The following is a 21,774-nucleotide window of genomic DNA, read 5'->3' on the forward strand; positions in this document are numbered from 1 at the left end:
AACATATACATGACATTATAGACAAGGGATCATTTTTTCCAAGGTTGTAATCAATGTCAATAATCCAAAAAATCAGCATGAAATTTTCTGACTCTTTTGGCTGACAATCATTTTTAAATCAAACTATTAACTTCCCATGAGTTTAACAACCTCAGAATCAAAAATGGAAGGGATTTAAGATTGTTTTGTTCAGAGCCTTTAAAGACTGTAGTATGGAACCCCGTTTCTAGGGTTCTACAGGCCTTTCCTAAGAGGATTTCAGCTCCACGGTTTTGTGATGTTACTGAAATTTACGAAAACAATTTCTAAGTCCATATCCTTGATCTTCTTTATTTCCAAATCATAATACATTATTCACCTTGCAGTAGTATAGCTTATGACAAGGGAATGGTGCTAGGACTGACTAGGGAAAGCAGCTGTAGCTACAGGTATGTAACTAAACTGTTTTGTGGGAAACCACATGCGAAAGAAAATAAAAAATAACAAAGTACTGCTGTCATCGTTTCAACTTGCACCCCATGGCCGTTTCCCTCATTACTTGTTTTATTATCAGCAGTATGCTGGATTGCTGACTCTCCCAAACACACCTGGAAACAAATCAAACTGATAACATTTCACTTGCTTTACAAAAGAATGTTAAAACATACAGCACCTTGACCAAGTTCCCACACTTTCTAAATATTTGAGAATACCTAACATTAGTCCATTTGCTTCCTTCTGAAATGAATTAAACTCAACTCCATTCTAGAAGCCATTCACTGATATTCTAAAGCTGTGTTCTTTAAACTGTGGTACATACACTGGCGCATCTCTGTGACATGTTACCAACCTGCAGTGAAATAAAGCAAACCGACTCCATCTCAGAACACACTGTTTTAACTAGTCTTTTTTTTTTTTTTTCCTTCCTAGCAAGAGTTTCTCACTGAAGGAAGCAGTGCATTAATCTACATTCTGGTGAAAGTGCCTCACCTCTTCTTGAATTAGTAACAAACTGTATGCAGATGAGTACTCAATAGCAATATCCTAAAGAATTCCAGAAAAAGATGTTCTCATAATTTTGCAATGGTCTCCAAAGAGAGGAAATTTCCCCTCCAGTTTAATACCTAACTGAAATTGCTACAGCTTCAATTTAATCCCACTCTCTTGTCCTTTATGCTGTTGAGAACAGGTGTTTAAATAACATTTTTCCCTGTATATTTAAAAGGCGATCTCTCCTCCCCCTTTGGAGCCCTCTTGATAAACGAATTTTGAATAGAGTCAATTGGGAAGTCCACCAACTTGTAATCATGTACTTCTAGTATAATAAACAACTCAAAACAAGTTAGTTACACTGAGTTCTTATATCTCTCATTTATATAAGACATATGCCCACATACCATTTAATAACATCAAATTCATAATCAATGCTGTAGAGTCTCAATTTTCTTTTCAGAGTTTACAATCTACCATACTTAAAAAAAGACAGAATAGGTTAAAATGAAAATACAGCTAGTTTTTCTTTAGATTGTTAGCATCTGGGCTATTGGTTTACCATTAAGGAAAAACAATGTAATTATAGTAAAAACAGACCTACTCAGATGCCACATGTTCTCTCTCTTCTGCGCCTGCCTACAGCTTAGGCCCTGCCTAGTCGGTCCCTTATTGCGTAACAACAGTGGCAAAATTAAACACTAAACACTGTGGACGTGCAGGACAAGGGCCATCACCAAACGTGCACAAGAAGTGCTTCCTCATATACTCCACCTCCATTAGTTCCTGCTGGGCTATGACTTAGTACTATGCAGTAAGATATTTATTGATGTTATTTTAAAAACACTGAAGTAAAATACTGCACAGGACTACAGGCAGACCTCGTTTTATTACACTTCACTTTATTACACGTCGCACATGATGTGTTTCTTTACAAACTGAAGGTCTGTGGCAACCCTGTGCCGAGCAAGCCTAACGGTGCCATTTTCCCCAGCAGCATTTGCTCACTTCGTGTCTCTGCGTCACATTTTGGTAATTTTTGCAATATTTCATTTTCACTGTTATTATGTTTGCTATGGTGATCTATGATCGGTGATCTTTGATGTTACTGCATTTTCTAGCATTAAGGTATTTTTTACTTAAGGTATATACATTGCGTTTTTAGACATAATGCTATTTATTGTATACTTGACAGACTACAGTTTAGTATAAAAATCACTTTTATATGCATTGAGCAACCAAAAACTTCATGTGACTACTGCAATACCCACTTTACTGCAGTGGTCAGGAGCTGAGCGTGCAGTCTCTCTGAGTTCTGCCTGCATTTCATTACCTGAATTTGTAAGTTTCTCATCTCAGTCTCCTAAACAGACATTTCATATATCAGAAAATAAATTGGAAAAGACATATTCTATTTCCTAACATTTAAATATAAATTTAGATAAATTTATCTGTTTATCTATCAAAGCTGACAGTTATTTAACATAACAGACAAACACAAGCTCTAAATTAACGTGCTTATGGCAAAGGTAGTAAAGACTCAATAAGAATCATAAAGAAAAGGTTTAAAAGGCAGGAACTGATAAATCAGAATAGAAAAGAGTAAATTATATCCTTGAAAATATTCTTACAAATAAACAAGTCAAGCAATATATCTAAAGACAATGAGCCTCTAATTATTCGATTTTAGAAAGATCAGTTACATAACAATATTCTTCAAAAGTACTCAATGGATGTGGGAACTAGATTGTAGAATAACAGAAAATTAATGAAAGTAGCAATCATACATGCTATGTTTACGATGGCTGACAATAAAATGGAACAACAGTTCACTTAGTCCTTATCTCCAGTTCCAAACCTCCAATTATTTATGAACTATCTCCACTTGGTATCTTACCTCAAACTCAACATATGGAAATGAACCAATTCTGAGTCCCACACCATGGCCCCCTTCAACTTCACTGTTTATTTCAATATCAGTAATATTGTCCAAGTCAGTGTGATTTGAAACTTCAGCATTATCTTTTTAAATTTCTTCTTTTTAAAAATTCTAAAATTTTAAAAATTCTAAATTGCAAAAAGTAGAACAGTGCACCCATATCCCACTGCCCATTTTTCATCTGTGAAAAAGATTTTGCCATATTTGATTCATATATTCATTTTTTTCTTTGCTGAGCTATTTCAAGGTAATCCTAGAGATCATGTAAATTCACCCTCCACACACATATTTTTTAATGCTTTTTCTGTCTCTGCATCATCCTCCACATGGAGCTACTCATTAAATCCTACTCTTTATTCCCCAAAATACCTCACAGAAATTAATAACAAAAACCAAAAGATGCTAAAGTGTGTGGCAGACTGACTTTAAAATGTCCTCAATTTCTTCCTCCACCCCTGTATCCACACTCTCTCAATGAGACTCCCATTAAGAAATGGAGTGTAGTTCCCCATTCCTTGAATCTGGGCTGGCCTTACCGCTTGTTTTGGGCAGTACAATGTGGCAGAGGTAACAGTGAGCTAGTTCCAAGGCTAGGTCTTAAAATGTCTTCTTGTACAGTTTCTTTCTCTCTCTTTGGACCCCTGCCTCCTCTATGACAATAAGCTGGAGGATGAGAGATGATAAAGCAGAGCTGAGTGCACCCAGGTGGTGCCATTCTGCACCAGGTAGCACCCTGCCAGCTGACTGTGAATTCATGAGCCCAGCCAAGATGAACCAGGCCAGCCCAGATCAGCAGAATCTTTCAGCTGATCCACAGATCTGTGAGCAAAAATAAATGCTTACTGCTGTGATGCCACTGAGGCTTTGTGTTTGTTGTCAGCTGCATTACTGTGGCAATAAATAACTAATACGAAAATGGGTACTAACGAAACTTAAAATATGTGGCACTGACTTTGGGACCAAAGTAACGGTTAGTTACAATTACAGAGGCAAAAAAAATAATGCGGAAACTATAGGAGACTTAAAAAACAGTGACCCATGTTTTGCAGTGATGAACTTTTTGTCAGTATGCTTTCAAACAATAACTTAGAAGAAGTTAGACACTGTACCCAAGAAACTTTTGGACTCGAGCAGACTAATTTCCTGGCAGAATATTGGAAATATCACCTGGTTGCTCCTAGCAAGGGTAGTAAGGTTTTGCAAGAAAGAGATGAGCTAAAGAAAGACCTGATCATTTTACAAGCAGAATCTAGAGGAACCAAGACTTCCTGGGGAGGAAAATAAAACTGCTTACAAAGATCTAATCAAGGGAGTGGCTGTAAATCCCTTTCTTAGATCTCCAAAGGAGTTAAGGGCAGTGTCTAAGTAGACATTCTCAGCTTGACAAAAAGGCTTTTAGGAAGTTAAAGGGCGTGATCCCACAGAATTCTGACTTCCAAATAGTAGTGATTCATTGAGAGAGTAGTCATGTCTCAATAAACAATTGTGGGTGTGGGTTTCAGAGCATGGAATGGACTATATCAGACATATAGAATCCCCATAAAGTTTTACAGTTGAGTTTCACTGGCCAAAGAGCCCCCAGCCCAGACCTGGCTTGGCCTTGTAACTTGCTTAGCCAGCAGAATGCAGTGAGGAAACAAGTGTGCTAATACAAGGGATCCTGCAACTTCCGCTCTCTTTCTTGGACTCCTGCCTCTGCCATAAGAACAAGCCCAGGCTGTCCTGAGAGACCACGTGGAGCAGAGCAGAGCACAGCTGTCTGTTTTTTTCAACAAGATGGCAAAGCCAAGACAGACAGACAAAAAACAGAAGATTTCTCTCATCCTACCCGGGTTGGTCACAGCCCCACTGCTACCACTGCCAGCACAGGAATTCAGGTTTGTATCCTGAGACATTGTGAGCACATCCACACTGCTCCCTGCGCCTCTATTTCTTCTACACGACCATCCATCCAATATCACCATGCTCTTCATCATGTCAGTAAGTGCTGATTGTAGTAACAGTGACAGTTTCATCCTTCCTTGGAAACAATCAATGGCTACCCAAATTCCTCCAGACATCAAAAGTCCTTCACAAACATAACCTCTCCTCTCTTTACTATCTTTTCACAACTCTACTAGAGAATATACAACCTCCTACTACTCTTTAAAATAATCTGTTCATCCCTGTTTCCGAGACTGACTCATGATGCACTCTCCTACTAAGAGGGTCTTTCACCTTATCCTCTGCCTATAAATCTTATCCATACCTTGATCCTATCCCTCCATTATGCTTTTCCTAACGTACAAGCCCAGAAAGATACCTTTCTCTTCTGATTCCTGGAGCACTTTCTATACATACCTTTTGAGGAGTCAACATTTTGTGTTCCTACAACATTTTGTGTTTTGTGTATATATGTTTTATTTTTCCCACACACTGTTAGCTTTTAAAAAGCAGAAATTAGATCTTAAACATTTTCATTAAAATCCTCTCAATGCTCAGTACAAATTCATAAACAAACGTTAAATATATCCAGCATTATCATTAAATCCATGTGAATATACTCAAATATATATTTAGAAATAAAATTTCCCTGAGAAAATAGTTGAATATAGCTCATTGTTTTCCTTATATATGGTGGAACAAGAATATGTAATTAAATTTAAATGAAAACTGTACAATTTATCTTATGCAAAATATATAATTTTCACATTAAAATACAAACCCTCTCTGAAATAAATCCACATTGTAGAACTTGTTTAGCTCCACGGAGAATTCTACCATTGCTTGAACTTCAGTCATTTTTAATTTATAGTCAGAAGACAAATCTGGTAACAGCACCTTGGTTAAAGAAGGGAAAAAAAAATCATGAAAGCACAATAAAAATGCCAACTTACAAAATCACTAATATTAAACATTTTTCAGAGTATGATACATAGGCAGGAAATAAAAGTGAAGCTAATTAATACAGTGCTCCTACGTTAGCCTGACCTGACTATATAGCACCAGAATCTATACTCACTAAATATACTTACTAATGAAATACTTACTAAATAGCACTACTCTAGAAGATATGCCCTGTTAGAATGCATTTTCTAAGATTTGTTTTCCTTCGTGACAACTATGTGATAATAAATAATATAGCAAATTGCTAAAAGTAACTTCTGACTTTATCATAGATAAAACAGTAACTTTTGAAGAAAAAATTATGCTACCCAATCATTCTCTTCTAGTTCTACATTGCATATAAAGGCAACTTCAGAGTCAAAACAAAAGAATTAACATTCTTTAATTCCCATTTAAATTCATGAAGCTTTTTCTCTGTCAGGTGAAGTTCTTAAGTGACTGTTCATTTTTAAATTTCAAAAAAAAATTTTCCCTCATTACAAAAGCCTAAAGTGTTCATTTTCAAGAGGTTAAAAAAAGTAGACAAGCAAAAAAAAAAAACCCATTCACAATTCTATCCATTGAAATACATACTTTGGTATATATTCTTCATTCGTGTGTACATTTGTACAATTTCTATAAAAGTAGGATCGAACTACATGTACATTTTATAACCTGTGTATTTCACTTTATTGATGAACACCTAGTTAATAACTATTATACTGTGAATGTTATAATTTAAGCAATCTCCTGCTGTTGGGTATTTCAGTGGTTTCCATCTTCACACTATTCCGAAAAAGCATTATCACAATTATCCTTATCAGTGACACATGCTTTAAAAAGCAGTTTGGAGTAAGAGAGTGTTGAAAGACAATTCTGAGAGTCTTGTGTTTCTGCATGTCTTGCAGGCAGAGACACTGACCGCCTTTATTCTGGACTATTTTTCAAGGACATATGTTTCGCACAGTCTGAGGAGTCAGATACAGTGTCTCATACTGGAATTAAGGGCAGATCTATTTACTGTGCAATGTAATAAAGTCTCCCCTGAGGCATAAGTCAGCAGGCTCACTGTCCGTCATAAAAGATTTGGGTTCCTCAGCTCAGGGGTCCTCTCCATAACTCAACCTACTCTTACGCAGGGGGCCTCATACTCTAGCCAGTGCTATTGCCATGCATATAAACTATCATTTTCTCTGATCCAGGAATCTCATGTCTCCTGCCCACATCCATGGCGCTGCAGCAGGCTAACTTGTTACTTTGCAAGCGGGATAAATTCTCAGACCCTTCACAGTTCTTAAAATAGTTCTTCATAGAAATCTGGCAAGTATTTTGATCTATTATGAATTAAATGCCATATTCTTACCTCTGCTGATCAAAACTTCATTTTAATATCATTAAATAACCAATGTTGTACTTCCAGTTACTGATTCTTGCTAAAAAAATATTGTTCCCCCTATGAGAAAGAAAAAATAACATCTCAAACAAAATAGCAGACATAAAAATGTCCATTTTCAGGAAACCTATGCGTCGTTAGTTACTTAGTACTTTCAATTTATCTAAAAGATCCATACCCTCCATAAGCCTTAGGAATAAGTTTTAGAGATGTTTTCATTCAGTTTCACATATAAACTATTATATCTTTGTTATGCTTCACTTGTATATACTTCAAAGTACAATAATAAAGGAGTGCTTTCTGAGTTCAGTGATTCAGAAACAATCTTCATGAATACCCAAAACAGTATAAGCTTATTAATTTTTAAGATGTAAATTCACCATTTTAAATTATGTAATTCTGGAGTAATAGTCTATTGTATATATGTACCACATCTTCTTCATCCATTCGTCTGTCGATGGACATTTAGGTTGCTTCCATGTCCTGGCTACTGTAAATAGTGCTGCTATGAACATTGGGGTGCATATATCTTTTTTTAATTATGGTTTTCTCTGGGTATATGCCCAGTACTGGGATTGCTGGGTCATAAAAGGAACAAAACTGGATCATTTTTAGAGACGTGGATGGAGACTGTCATACAGAGTAAAGTAAGTCAGAAAGAGAAAAACAAATATCGTATATTAACACATACATGTGGAATCTAGAAAAATGGTATAGATGAACCTATTTGCAAAACAGAAATAGAGACACAGATGTAGAGAACAAACGTATGGACATCAAGGGTGGAAAGGCGGGGGTGGGAGGAATTGGGAGATTGGGATTGACACATATACACTATTGATACTATGTATAAAATAGATAATTAATGAGAACCTACTGTATAGCACAGGGAACTCTTCTTAATGCGCTGTGGTGACCTAAATGGGAAGGAAGTCCGAAAGGGAGGGGAGATATATATGTGTATATATATATATATATATATATATACATATATATATATATATGTGTGTGTGTGTGTGTGTGTGTGTGTATGTGGTTGATTCATTTTGCTGTACAGTAGAAATTAACATAACATTGTAAAGCAACTATACTCCTATAAAAATTAATTTAAAAATATGTATTTCCCTTGGTGGAGTGATTTCTGAAACTTCACACACATCCACACACACACAGATATGTGAAATGTGTGTGTATATACATACACACGTATGCTATGAGCTATTTAAAATATTTTGACGAAAAAGGTTGCCTGGATATGCTATGGATAGTTTTTTCACACTCCAAATATTTATTGCTTAAATTTAAAAAAAGTCTTTTGCCCTTGGTATAATTATTTAGGTACTAAATATGTTAGAATAAAGACCACATTCTCTCTTCCTCATACATTTTTTTCTTCTCTCCATCATACAGATATAGACTTTACCACCTTCCATAATTGTTATTTTAAACCTTAATAATCACATCAAAAAGTTTTTACAGTAACTATTCCTAAGGAGATCAAAATGATACTACCTTTATATAAGATATGCCCTATTTCATGGAAGTAGTCTCTTATCTAAGACAGCTTCTCCTGTACATATATTCTTCTGTGTAGGGTTCAGATCATGTTCCAGCCCTGTGACTCAAGTTTGCTTAGGTCTCTATGACTTAACTTACTCAGATATAAAACACGTATTCATTCATTCAAACATTTATTGAACACTTACTATAAGCTAGGAAATGCAAGAGATCAAGGCATAGCTAAGTTCCCGACACCTCAAAGTGCCACCAGGAAGAGATAAATATATATAAGTACTGCACAATGGTTAAAACAAGGCTGAGGATCTGAGCCCCAGATCCAACATTCTGGTAGTTACCCCTCTAGCGTCTTCATTTCCTTCATGGAATATAGCATCCCTACCACCTAAATTAGTAGGCCTGTTATCTGGGGAAGAAACAAACTTTTTTCTCATTTAAGCCATTTTACTTTTGGATCCCTTTACAGCAGCCTTTTCCTTAACCCAGAAATTAATACCAAAATTAGAGTATTGCCACAACATAATCCTAAAATGTGTGGCACTGGCTAAGTCACTGGGTAGCAGGCAACAGGGAAACAGATATTACTAGGATAATGGTGACCCTGGTTATAATGGAGCAAAACATTCCATAAACTGTTGCCTACACTAACTTATAGAACTTGGTGCCCATAAAAAGCCCAGAACTTCAGGGAAAGTAGATGAAAAGAACCACAATATTTGTGTGTGTCAGTGGTTCTTTGCTGCATTTACTCAGGCAAGAACTGGCCAGTTTGCAAGGTAAGATGGAAGGAAATATAGAGATGTGGGTCCTTAGTACCTGCATTATCAGGAGATAAGATTATTAGTACTTTTCCCAAAGACTTCTATTAAGACTTTATTTTTCAAAACAAATTTTTATTGGTGAATAGTTGATTTACAATGTTGTATTAGCTTCAGGTGTACAGCAAAGTGATTCAGTTACATATATATATTCTTTTCAGACTCTTTTCCACTATACTTTATTACAAGACATTGAACATAGTTCCCTGTGCTATACAATAGGTCCTTGCTGTTTAACTATTTTATATATAGCAGTTTTTGTATCTCCTAATCCCAACCTCCTAATTTATCCCTCCCCCCTCTTTCCCCTTTGGTAACCATAAATTTGTTTTCTATGTCTGTGAGCCTATTTCTGTTTTGTAAATAAGTTCATCTGTAACATTTTTTTTAGATTCCACATATAAGTGATACCATATGATATTTTTCTTCCTGTCTCACTTACTTCATTTAACATGATAATCTCTAGGTCCATCCATGTTGCTGCAAATGGCATTATTTCATTCATTTTTTATGGCTGAGTAGTATTTCATTGTATATACATACCACATCTTCTTTATCCATTCATCTGTCAATGGATATTTAGGTCATTTCCATATCTTGGCTATTGTAAACAGTGCTGCTATGAATATAGGGGTACATGTACCTTTTCAAATGATGGTTTTCTCCAGATATATTCCCGGGAGTGGGATTGCTGGACCATATGGTAATTCTATTTTTAGTTTTCTGAGGAACCTCCATACTGTTTTATATAGTGGCTACATCAACTTATATTCCCACCAACAGTGAGGAGTTCCCTTTTCTCCACATCCTCTCCAGCATTTGTTATTTGCAGATTTTTAATGATGGTCATTCTGACCAGTACAAGGTGGTACCTCATTGAGGTTTTGGTTTGCATTTCTCTAATAATTGGCAATGTTAAGCATCTTTTCATGTGTCTATTGGCCATCTGCATGTCTTGTTTGGAACAATGTCTACTTAGATCTTCTGCCCATTTTTCGATTGTTTGTTGTTTTGTTGTTGAGTTGTATGAGCTGTATATTTTGGAAATTAAGCCCTTGTCAGTTGCATCATTTGCAAATATTTTCTCCCATTTTGTAGGTTGCCTTTTCGGTTTTTTTTATGGTTTCCTTTACTGTGCAGAAACTTCTCAAGTTTGATTAGGTCCCATTTGTTTATTTTTGCTTTTATTTCCACTACTCTAGGAGATGGATCCAAAAAATATTGCTACGATTTATGTCAAAGAGTGTTCTGCCTACGTTTTCCTCTAGGAGTTTTACAGCATTCAGTCTTACATTTAGGTCTTTAATCCTAAATGTATATATGGTGTTAGAGAATGTTCCAATTTCATTTTTTTATATGCAGTTGTCCAGTTTTCACAGCACCACTTATTAAAGAGACTGTCTTTTCTCCCCTGTATATTCTTCCCTCTTTTGTAATAGATGAATTGACCATAAGAGTGTGGGTTTATTTATGGGCTTTCTATCCTGTTCCATCAATCTATGTGTCTGTTTTTGTGCCAGTACCATACTGTTTTGATTACTGTAGCTCTGTAGTATAGTATGAAGTCAGGGAGTGTGATTCCTCCAGCCCTGCTCTTCTTTATCAAGATTGTTTTGGATATTTGGGGTCTTTTGTGTTTCCATACAAGTCTTAAAAATTTTTTGTTCTAGAGAACCCTAAAGATGCTACCAGAAAACTACTAGAGCTCATCAATGAATTCAGTAAAGTTGCAGGATACAAAATTAAAAGACAGAAATCTGTTGCATTTCTAGAGACTAACAATTAACTATCAGAAAGAGAAATCAAGGAAACAATCCCATTTACCATCATTTCAAATAGAATAAAATGCCTAGGAATAAACCTACCTAAGGAGGCAAAAGACCTACACTCTGAAAACTATAAGATGCTGACAAAAGAAACTGAAGTCAACACAAACAGATGGAAAGATACACCTTGCTCTTGGATTGGACGAATCAATATTGTTAAAATGACCACACTGCCCAAGGCAATCTACAGATTTAATGCAATCCCTATCAAATTACCAACGGCATTTTTCGCAGAACTTTTAAGAAATCTTGATGAAACGAATCTAGCGCTGTGGCTAAGATTATATTTTAGGGTGCTGCCATCCCACCCCCCAATGCCTGCTGTTTCAGATGGCTTCAAGACAGTGGCCATTAGAATGAGATAAAGTGGTCAGCGCACAGAGAGCAGTAAATAAGGCAGGCTTAAGAACTACACCAGGAAACAATTTTGCTATAGTCACTGGCACCAGAACGGAATGGAGACAAACATAAAAGAATCCCAATATATTTTTGAGAGAACTGTATTTGTCAGAGAAATTATAAGCTAACCTACAAACACCTGTGACCATGGCACTTGCAGGATAGCAAGCAAGCCTGCAGTAGCAGGAAACTGACTATGAAAGCTATATACCCTCCAAAGTTGGGAAATTTTCAATACCAACTTCAGATGTGGTCATGGAGGTTATCGTAAGGAAGAAACACCCAGACAGCAAAGACTGGGGTCATAGTGCAATGAATATAGGCATTCTTACCAGAAAGCAGAACTAAGGATAATAGATGCTACACCATTACTGCCCAGCATTACTCTCAACCAGAGACCTCTATGTGTCTCTCACTGTTTACTTACCCAAATGGAAAATTTTATTATTCTTTTCCTGTTTCTGATTCAGGAACAAATAACTGTGTTTTGCCTACAGGTTCAGGAACAAATTACTGTGTTTTGCCTACAGGTCACTGGACTTGCGGATCTGACAGGAAGTACTGATCGCTTAGTTGGATTAGTGCAACAAGAGGATTGCACCTGGGTTGTCTCCTTTGGGGAAGGGAGCTGGAGTGTTTTCAATAGGTAGGATGAAGGATACACATGGATATTTGGTGCCAAACTGCAAGACTGTGGTCAACTACTTGTCATTTCTGTTTTCCTCTTCCTCACTGCTGAATGGTCACCCAGCCTGAGACTACGTTTCCCAACCACCCTTGAGGCAAGTGTGGCCAATCGATCCTGTGGACCGCAAACTGAAGTAATATATGCAATGTCTGCCTCATTTGTTTAAAAGGAAATTCTTTGCCCTGGACTTCATTGCTTCCCTTTTTTACGGGCCGGAATACCTTCTGAATAGTGACCCAGTATTGACCACACAGATTCGGACAAAACCTGAAGAATGGTAAACAGAAAGATGGAAAGATTCTGGATTCCTGAATGGTTTCATAGAGCACAGATGTCGAACATATCTAGACTGTTCAGATTTTTATGTCTTATAACTCTTTATTACAGAAACTGTACCTAACCTATACCCTAAGTAATACATTCCCCACTCTAGGCTATTTTCAAAGAGGAAGGCAGATGATCTTTTATATTATGTATTACATATATTAATTAATAATTATGTTATATAATTATATACAATATAAAATGCTATAAAATGACATACATTATTTGAAAATAATTCAAATTGTCTGTCTTTGTTCTGATTCAAACCCCAAACGGCTTCCCACCACATTCAGCAGTAGTGTCTCACAAGGGCTTGTAATGACAACCTTACAGAATCTGCATCTTCCATCTCACTTCCCTGTTCTCATCTCCTACCAGTCTGCCCACTCCAGTCACATGGTTTCCTTGCTATTCCCCACACACATCAGAGAGATTCCTGCTTCAGGGCATCTGCAGTGGTTCCCTGAAACACTCTTCCCTCCAGAACATCCAAATGACTCACTCTACTCCTCCTAGCCTTGATTCAAATGTTACCTTCCCAAATAGGCTTTTCCGGGCCACACCCTCTAAAACAGGACTCTCTCTCCTGACACACCCTATCTCTTTCCTCCTTTATTTTTTCTACTCCGCACCAATCTCCATTTAACAAACCAAAGATTCTACTTAGTAGTCTTTATTCTCCCCAGTAAAATGTAAGCTTCATGAAGGCAGGAAATTCTAACTACTCTGTTCACAGCTGTACCCCACTGCCTGCCACATGGCAGGCACTTAATTTAAGATCTTAAGAACACTTAATAAATTAGCTTTAAATATTCCATAAATATTAACTATTAGTATTTTTCTCCTATTTAAACCCAACCGATTTGAAGAAAGGAATCATTACACTGATGTATTGAAAACAGTCTTGCATGAATAAACTTTTATGATAAAATTCCTTTACCAGTATAAGTCCAAGATCTGTTAGCAATTTCCTTCACTTTTCGTCTCATATCCTGCTGTGCTTTTTGTTCTTTTGTTGATGCCTAATTTTCCTCAATTCATCCCTTTTTACTGATTATTCCCTAAGTAGAAACATATGTGTACAGATATATACAGAGTAATACTGATAAATCTATTTTTCATTCCCCCCCAAAAAACAAAAAAGAATTATTTTTATATGTTGGTAGAAGAAAAAAATTCAAAGGAGACGAGACTAAAGCAAAAGGAGAGTAGGCAAAAAAGAAAGGAAGGAAAAATTCAGAGCACTCTCAGAGTCCAGGGGGATCTGTGGGACCCTCTCCTCATAAACCGCTCTTCCCCATCATAGGGAGTAACTGCTACTAAGGTCCACACAATCCCTGCTGGCCCAGCACCATCAGAGGCTTCTAAATTTCCAAGTAGATATTGAAAATGTTTTTCCTAAAGGTTTTCACCTAAATTTTAGATGTTGCCAGCTAGTTAAAAAACAAACACAGGGGCTTCCCTGGTGGCACAGTGGTTAAGAATCCACCTGCCAATGCAGGGGACACGGGTTTGAGCCCTGGTCTGAGAAGATCCCACATGCTGCGGAGCAACTAAGCCCGTGTGCCACAACTACTGAGCCTGCGTTCTAGAGTCCGCGAGCCACAACTACTGAAGTCCATGTGCCACAACTACTGAGCCTGTGTACCTAGAGCCCATGCTCCACAAAAGAGAAGCCACCGCAATGAGAGGCCCACTCACCGCAATGAAGAGTAGCCCCTGCTCGCCGCAACTAGAAAAAGCCCACACACAACAACAAAGACCCAACACAGCCAAAAGTAAATTAAATTAAATTAAATTTAAAAAAAAGCCAAACAAACACAAACAGAACAAAACCTGTGTAGTGAAAATCAAATTCCTCTACAGGACAAATTCATTCAAAGTTTGCAATGTCTGACTTCCACAGATTCTCATGCCACTCAGTTCATCAGGTAAAGAATCTTTCATGAAAGAGGGAAATCCTGGCCTGTCTTCTCTCAAGGAGGAAAGAAATTGAAGAGAGGGAGCCTTTCCTTTTACCCAGACGTGCCTGGGAGACTCTCCACTGCCAGAAACTCCCTGCACCCCCGGAAGCTGTGAGCTTCATGGCCTCTTGCACAGTCTGCTAGACAGCTCATATCTGTCACTTTCATCTGAGCCTCTGAAGCTATGGGAACCCTGGCTTACCTGAGACTGTCCACTCTGCTCTCCTGGCCCTGGCAAAGTAGCCTAAACAGAATAACTTGAGAGGTCTGTTCAAGAAGAGTCCCTGCCTGGGCCATTTCCTAGGTCCCTAAGCAAGAACTGAGCTGCGTAAACTACAAACCTCAATCCAAAGATGCCACAGGGGAAACCTCAACCAGAAACTGCCCCTGATACTAAGTGAGAAACGTAGGCACAAATGCTCTTAGGTCTGAAGAGGGACTTCTCTGACAGTCAAACCCGACAATCCCCTGTAACACCTCAGGGAAAGGCAGCCCACTCCCAAAGGAACGCGGTCACCTATCAGACTGGAAGACGGCCTTGGCCCTCAAGAGTCGCTACATCCCACATGGCGGCCAGCAGCCACAATGGCTACTGAACAACAGAAATGCGACTAGTGTGACCAAGGAACTGAATTTAAAATTTTTAATTCGTTTACATTTACATCTAAACACTGAAGCAGTGTAGACATTTTTTTCATTAAACATAAACTTATTGGTTTGATAGGGCTGTATTTTACTTTAACTGTTAAAGATGAGTGTGCTGAGATACACTGTAGCTGTAAAGCACACACTGGGTTTCAAAGACTTAGTACAGAAAGAGAATGTACATGTCTCATTAATATGTTTTTTATATTGATCACATCTTGAAATAATATTTTGGATATGTTGGATTAAATAAAATATACTATACAAATTAATTTTATCAGTTTGTTTTTATTTTTTAAAATGTAGCTCCTAGGACATGTTTAATTACATGTATCTCACATATTTCTACTGGATCTTAGTCTAGGAATGCCAAGCCAACTCCCTAATCACTAGGGTGCACAGTAACTGCCCCAGAAACAGTGCTGGGTGCATAAACACTGTGCCTAGCTTCTAAGATCAGGGATTCTCACACCCATGGGATCAGCTGAGACCTCCGGTATCCGCAAAGAGGAGTCCGGGCGTGGATACCTGGGAAAATGTGGGAGATGCTCCTGCACCACCAATACCCATCCTGAAACAATAGCTAAACATTTTGAGCTCAGCCTGAACTCCTGAGTGTTTCAGAAACCTAAAAGAGGACACAGAAATATCTGAAACTAAGAGGCACAGTTAGTTCAGAGGTTCCTTAAAAAAGACTAGAGACCACAGGCGATGATGAGATCCTTTCTCAGAAATCAAAGAGCTAACGTCTTGACCCTTGAACTATGAACCCCAAACAGATGTTCAGAGGATATTCTTTCTCCTAAGGCCGAGGGTAAGAAGGTGAACAAATTGGAGATTCCAGACACTCCCTTTGTCAACCTAAGAAATAAAGGCACCACTTTTATCAATTATGGAGCCAATGGCTCCAGCTTCTGAATTCCATTCCCAAGTCAGCAGCCATGGGACAAATGGGTTCAGAGCCTGTAATACTGACCGTTCAAATAATGATGCCCAATTGTATGCAGATGTTAGGTACTAAAGATACCACATAAGGTAAGAAATACGTATGGACCAACTTACCCTTAGAAAGGCTCCACATTGGCAATCAATACATCATTTCTCAATGAATAAAGCACATTCACTTTTTCTTCCAGCTTTAGGAAAAAAATCACTGGTTCTTCAGATGAACACTAGATAATGTAGTAAACTTGCACTGAGGGGCCATAGTGTACAAAAATCTATACATCTCTAAATGTTCACACTCAATGTAGTGAGATGCTCACATTATGATAGACACATAGGAACAAATGAAGGAACATCAAATTCAAGCCCAACCAGATGAGGGACTCACACTATGACAGATATCTGGGGACTGAGACTGACATTTGGGATCTGGGACCAGTGAAGGGAAGGGCATCAAACATGTACAGTTAAATTCAAGTTTGTTAAATAGGAATACGATGGGAACAAAGAAATCCTCTAGATCTAGAAGGAGGTTAACTCAATCCATTTAATACTAGTTAGTCAATTTTGGGTCCATTTTTTTGGGCCTTCTCCCATGAATAAACAGGAAGCCCCAAAGAGGCACTCCGCAAGAAGCCTTCAGAATACTGTCTCATAACCTTGCAAATAATAAAAGATTCCTGTAACACTCAAGTTCTGTAGCAAACCAAGGAGAGTAGGAAGATGTGTCTCTTGGCGAAAGTACGCTCAGCTGCCACCTTTCCTAAGGACCACTCACCTAGGGCACAGCAGAACTCCAGTCCACAAGGGGCCGGCCCTCACCGTCTTTGAGCTAATCTTGACCAATTCAAACCAGACAGCCATAAACTGAAAACAACCAGCCAGTGACGTCTGTACTAGTCTTGCACCTCTCACCCTGCTTTCTGGTGTAATTCTGGCCACCTAAGCCGGTTAAGTCTGCATTGCTTGGTTCAGTCTAAATACCTGGCCTATGGTCTTGTTTCCTGATTGACATTCAGTTCCCGTTAGGACTGGCTGAGGCCTCGACACCCTGCCCAGCTCTGGAAGCTCCCTATTTCAGGGGTTAAGCATGCTAAGTCCCTGGATTATACCCTACTCTAAAACAGCCAAGCCACCCGGCATCTCTTGACTCTGAGGCTCACCACCACTCAGATGGCATCTAACCTTTTTGCCTCCACGATTATTCGCACACACAACACCCTTTCATCAGTGACATCTCTCATCTTAAAAGGTGATTCTCAACAAAGATGAGCTTAAGAGAACCGCTAGAGTAAAGGGGACATGTAAAGTGAGGAAAGTCACCGGTCTAGAATGCTTTGCTGCTACTCATCACTCATCGAAACGAACTCCTGAGGGCCACATACTGTATGCACTAATTATAGAAATATTTAAGAAGAGAATAGAGTACTAAGTTCTTCTCTTCTGGGGAGAGGGTAAGAGGGAAATCCTGCAAAGGAAAGATAAGCAAAATAGCTTGATAGACAAATTATATTTTAAAAAGCTATACGTTTCCCTGTTGATACCAAATATAGACCAAATGGCAATATTGAAACTTTCTGGATTACTTACTCTTACACCAGTAGCTTTTATTACTGCACCTAATTCTCATAAAAATCTGAAAGAGCTATTATTACTCCATTTTACAGGTGAAGAAACTAAGGAGCAAAAAGTTTACATAACTTATCCAAGGTCACACAGTTAGAAAATAATGAAAAGAGGACAAATACCTCAAAAGTGTCAAACTTCATGGCCTATATTTAAACGTGTATAATTCTAAAGTCCACACCTTGTTTTAGGAAATAGATTCAGTAGTCATCAAGTCATGAGATAAATATGCCCCTACTACAAGAAAACCTGAAATCAGAATGCAATATTGATGGAACAATTACACTTGATAAATTAACTATATTCAATTTTCCATGTAATTAACATTATTCCCTAATCATGAAATCTTCAAATTCCTCACACCCACAAATACAAAATCTGAAGTTTAAAGGCATTGCTATCTTCTGATTTCTTCAAAATTGGGGTTTAAACAGTTGTGTCTAATAAAAGAGAAATATATTATTATTACTCATCTTAGAACTGACACTTAGATTAAGAAGCACTCTCAGAACATTGTTAATTTTCAATAACTGTATTAATATGATAGAAAATCCATAGAAAAAATAATTATTAAACATAATGTAGAAAGAATGTCAGTAACTTCTGAGAGTATTTCGATGACTGACTTACCACATGAATGAAGTAAAGAAACTGAGAAACAACTTTTCTTGCTCATTATGGGACACTTGGTAAAAGATACTTTTGACATTACATGGAAAATCGGATTTAATTTATTAAGAGCAGTTCATATAAACTTTTCAGTTGTATATGCCACAAAACAAACCTGCCAGTAACATAATAGAGAACGTCTTTGAATATATCATGTTATTATATATCTTAAAAATCCCAGAATAGCCCCAAGTACCAAACTATTTACTCCTTTTAACATAAAGAGAAATTCAGAAAGAACCACAATCATTATTTATTACCTAGTTCAGGGATCTGCCCAACATTCTGAAAATATTTCATCTTACTAGTTATCTCAACAGAGAACAAAACTCAGAACCGGAACAGAAAGCACAATCCTCTCTCTGAAAAATATTCCAAGAAACTACCAATGTTTTCTTAACAGCTTCTGCTTTCTTGCTTTCTTCAGTATACCGTTAACTTTGGTAACAGATCCAGGTAACCTGGATTCTAATTCAGACTCTCTAAGCCTCAGTTTTCTCAAATGGAAATAATATTTATAACTCCTAAGTCAAAAGGACCTGACACTTCTATATTTCCATTAAGAAAAAAGAGGCTAATTGTTATTAAATTTAAGCACATCATTGATTACCAAGTATGAACCTGTTAAAAGTGGCAATCTGTGAAAATAAAATGGTAAAACTCACTGTGAAGTCATTCCACTCTATTTCCCTGAAAAATCTAGACCTGCCAAACAACCTGTGCTCTCTGATTTTTCTGAAAATCCCCTGGGCCGATTCATTAGGAACACTTTTTTCTGTATTACCACTCTACTTCTTACTCATATTCATTTCTAAACCTTCTTCCTGACAACTCAAGGAAAAAAAAAAAGATACACTACTCACTTCAGATCTACATACTCCCATCTCCATCCATTTATTTAAACATACAATGAACATATCACAAAACTCACTTTTAAGCAGTTTTTTCTTACTTTTTAAAGTTTTTTGATACTTTGAATCAAAGCAAAGGAAATCCTTGCCCTTTCTATCCCCTAAAGAACCTCCACTCTCAAGGGTCTACATCACAGCAAAGATAAAATATAAGACAAAAGAAGTTTATGGAAGTAACCAAAATCCTGTTAACTTTACTTTTTCAGTTTATGTAAATGTAACTTTACATTTTCAGCAAACATACTGAACGCTGCAGTGGCTGTTTCACTGCATATGAACATTAAACGAGTCCACAGTTCATGGCACATGCTACTAAAACTTTTCACATAAGTCTGAAATTTAAAAAAAACATCTAAATTGCAGTGATCTGGGATTTAAGCATTCAATTATACTTACGACGTAGTCTAAAAGAGATAAAAATTCAGAGTTTATATTGCAATTTTTGCCTGTGGTGGCCCTAAGCATGTTTAAATGATTAGGGCTTACTTTGCTTTTGAAAGATTAGTGGGTAGCCAGCCACCTGTTTACCCACATATTACAGGGAGACACACCCGAGGTATGAGAGGTTAAGTGACTTCTACAAACTAATGTCATGACTCATCAGAAGAGTGTAGATCTGATTTCTAGCCCTGTGCCCGCTGTCCACCATGAATCTTTAATTTCTAAGAGCACAGAATCAACTCACTATAAATACCAATAGGAATTTGTAAGAATTTACTTTTTTAATGAATAGCTACCTAGAAATAGAAAGACTTGCCTTTGAAAGATGGGAAGACCTCCTTCAGAAGCAGCACTTATCTCTAGTTGCACTGGAAAAATCATTTTTAAAATCTTAAAAGCTGAGGAGTTTATCGCCCGCTACCATACACAAGAACTGCTGTTTCTTCCAGAAGAGATGTGGTTTCACCGCCTCAGACCCTAAACAGTGTCTCCTTCTACTTTCACCTCTCATATACCTTCAAATAAGGAACTACACATTTTTGTCTTGGTGCTTCCCTTCTGTACAACAGAAACAGAAAATTTTAATTCGTACCTGACATAGACAACGTAAGGAAGAATTTACTGTTTGTGGACTGCTCTGAGATTCCAGAATGAAATACATAATCCAGTTGTTCTTCGGCCCTAGAATAAACGCAAACTTCACTGAGAGTGACTGCTCCCGCAGATGCCTTCAAAGTAAGATCCTACAACATTATTTACAGAGAAGTTTTTTGTAAGCCAAATCGTGATCACCATGAAGTAGAGGCAAAAACCTCCACAACTGTTTAGAGAGTTCTTTTACCCAATTCAAAAAGTTAGTGCTTCTGTCCGATATGTCTCTCCTTTAGTAAGGACACTAATTCTGTAAGTTAGTAAAAACTATGCATTTATTACAGAGACCATCACAAAAACGATGCAATCAGTTGCAACAGCAAATGTATAAAATATCAAATTAATAACTGATTTTATTTTTTTTTAAGTTGTTAACTTTCATTTAAGACTAGCTCTTGGACAACTGTATTTCCCGGAGGACAATAAAATCTCCAAATTTTAACCTTATGTTTGGAGGTCAGCCTTTATATTTTCATCAACTCTGTCCTCAAGTGGCTTCTCTTGACATGTCAGGCAAACACAATTCTTAAAAATTAAAGCTTCTATCAGTAAGTGTAACAGGTTATTGCTACTGTCACTCTTTTGATGATACTTCCAGTCAGTGAAGAAAGAAAAGGAAGAGATTTTATTAAACTGTAAACTGAACTAAGTACACTGAGTGGATACCTGGTTTAGGTAGAAAGTAAAAGAGACTAGAACTCTTCAGAGATTTAATAAGAAGTAAAACGGATTGGCATTAAGAGGCTCGACCTATGCAAACAGAAAAAAGAAAAAGTTTTAGAGAAAAAAAAGCTCAAGATTAGAGAGGAGAGATGGGATCAGGATGGAGAAAACTGGAGGTCAGGGGCCGTCAAACGGAAGCGATGAAGTAGGGACCGAGAGGGAAGGATTCAGGCAGCGAGAGGGGCGTAGAACGAACTCCAGCACAGAGCGATGCTAAAGCCAAACACACCGTCGGAAACTCACACGAGAGAGAAGGTGAAGTACCGGAAGGGGGTTAATGGGAAGAGCAGAGAGCCGAGGGAGCAATGACAGAGGCGGCGGAGTAGGAAGCCTGGCCGGTGAGGGAAGAGCCGGCCCAGGGATGCACGGGGGGGAGGGGGAGAGAGAAGTCCAGGCGCGCAAGGGGTACCTCGCCTCCCACGGGGGACCACCGGGGATGAAGAGCGGATCCGCGAGGGGG

The 21,774-nt window shown here is 37.8% G+C and overlaps 1 protein-coding gene across 11 annotated transcripts in view; it reads right to left on the reverse strand.

The window, feature by feature from the left end:
* FAM135A (family with sequence similarity 135 member A) overlaps nt 1-21,774 on the reverse strand; it is a 123,498-nt gene that overhangs the window by 101,094 nt on the left and 630 nt on the right. For 9 of the 11 annotated variants that reach the window (XM_067702854.1, XM_067702856.1, XM_067702855.1 and 6 more), the window contains exons 2-3: nt 7,137-7,226; nt 5,613-5,728 (exon numbers count right to left, since the gene is read on the reverse strand). In XM_067702854.1, the coding sequence (XP_067558955.1) occupies nt 5,613-5,689 (77 nt within the window). In that variant the 5' untranslated portion in view covers nt 5,690-5,728; nt 7,137-7,226. Of the gene's footprint in view, nt 1-5,612; nt 5,729-7,136; nt 7,227-20,532; nt 20,622-21,774 lie in introns of all 11 variants that reach the window. The other 2 variants (XM_067702853.1, XM_067702852.1) reach the window with 1 other exon arrangement.

Source organism: Pseudorca crassidens, chromosome 13 (genome assembly GCF_039906515.1).
Source record: "Pseudorca crassidens isolate mPseCra1 chromosome 13, mPseCra1.hap1, whole genome shotgun sequence".
NCBI classification, from domain to species: domain Eukaryota; kingdom Metazoa; phylum Chordata; class Mammalia; order Artiodactyla; family Delphinidae; genus Pseudorca; species Pseudorca crassidens.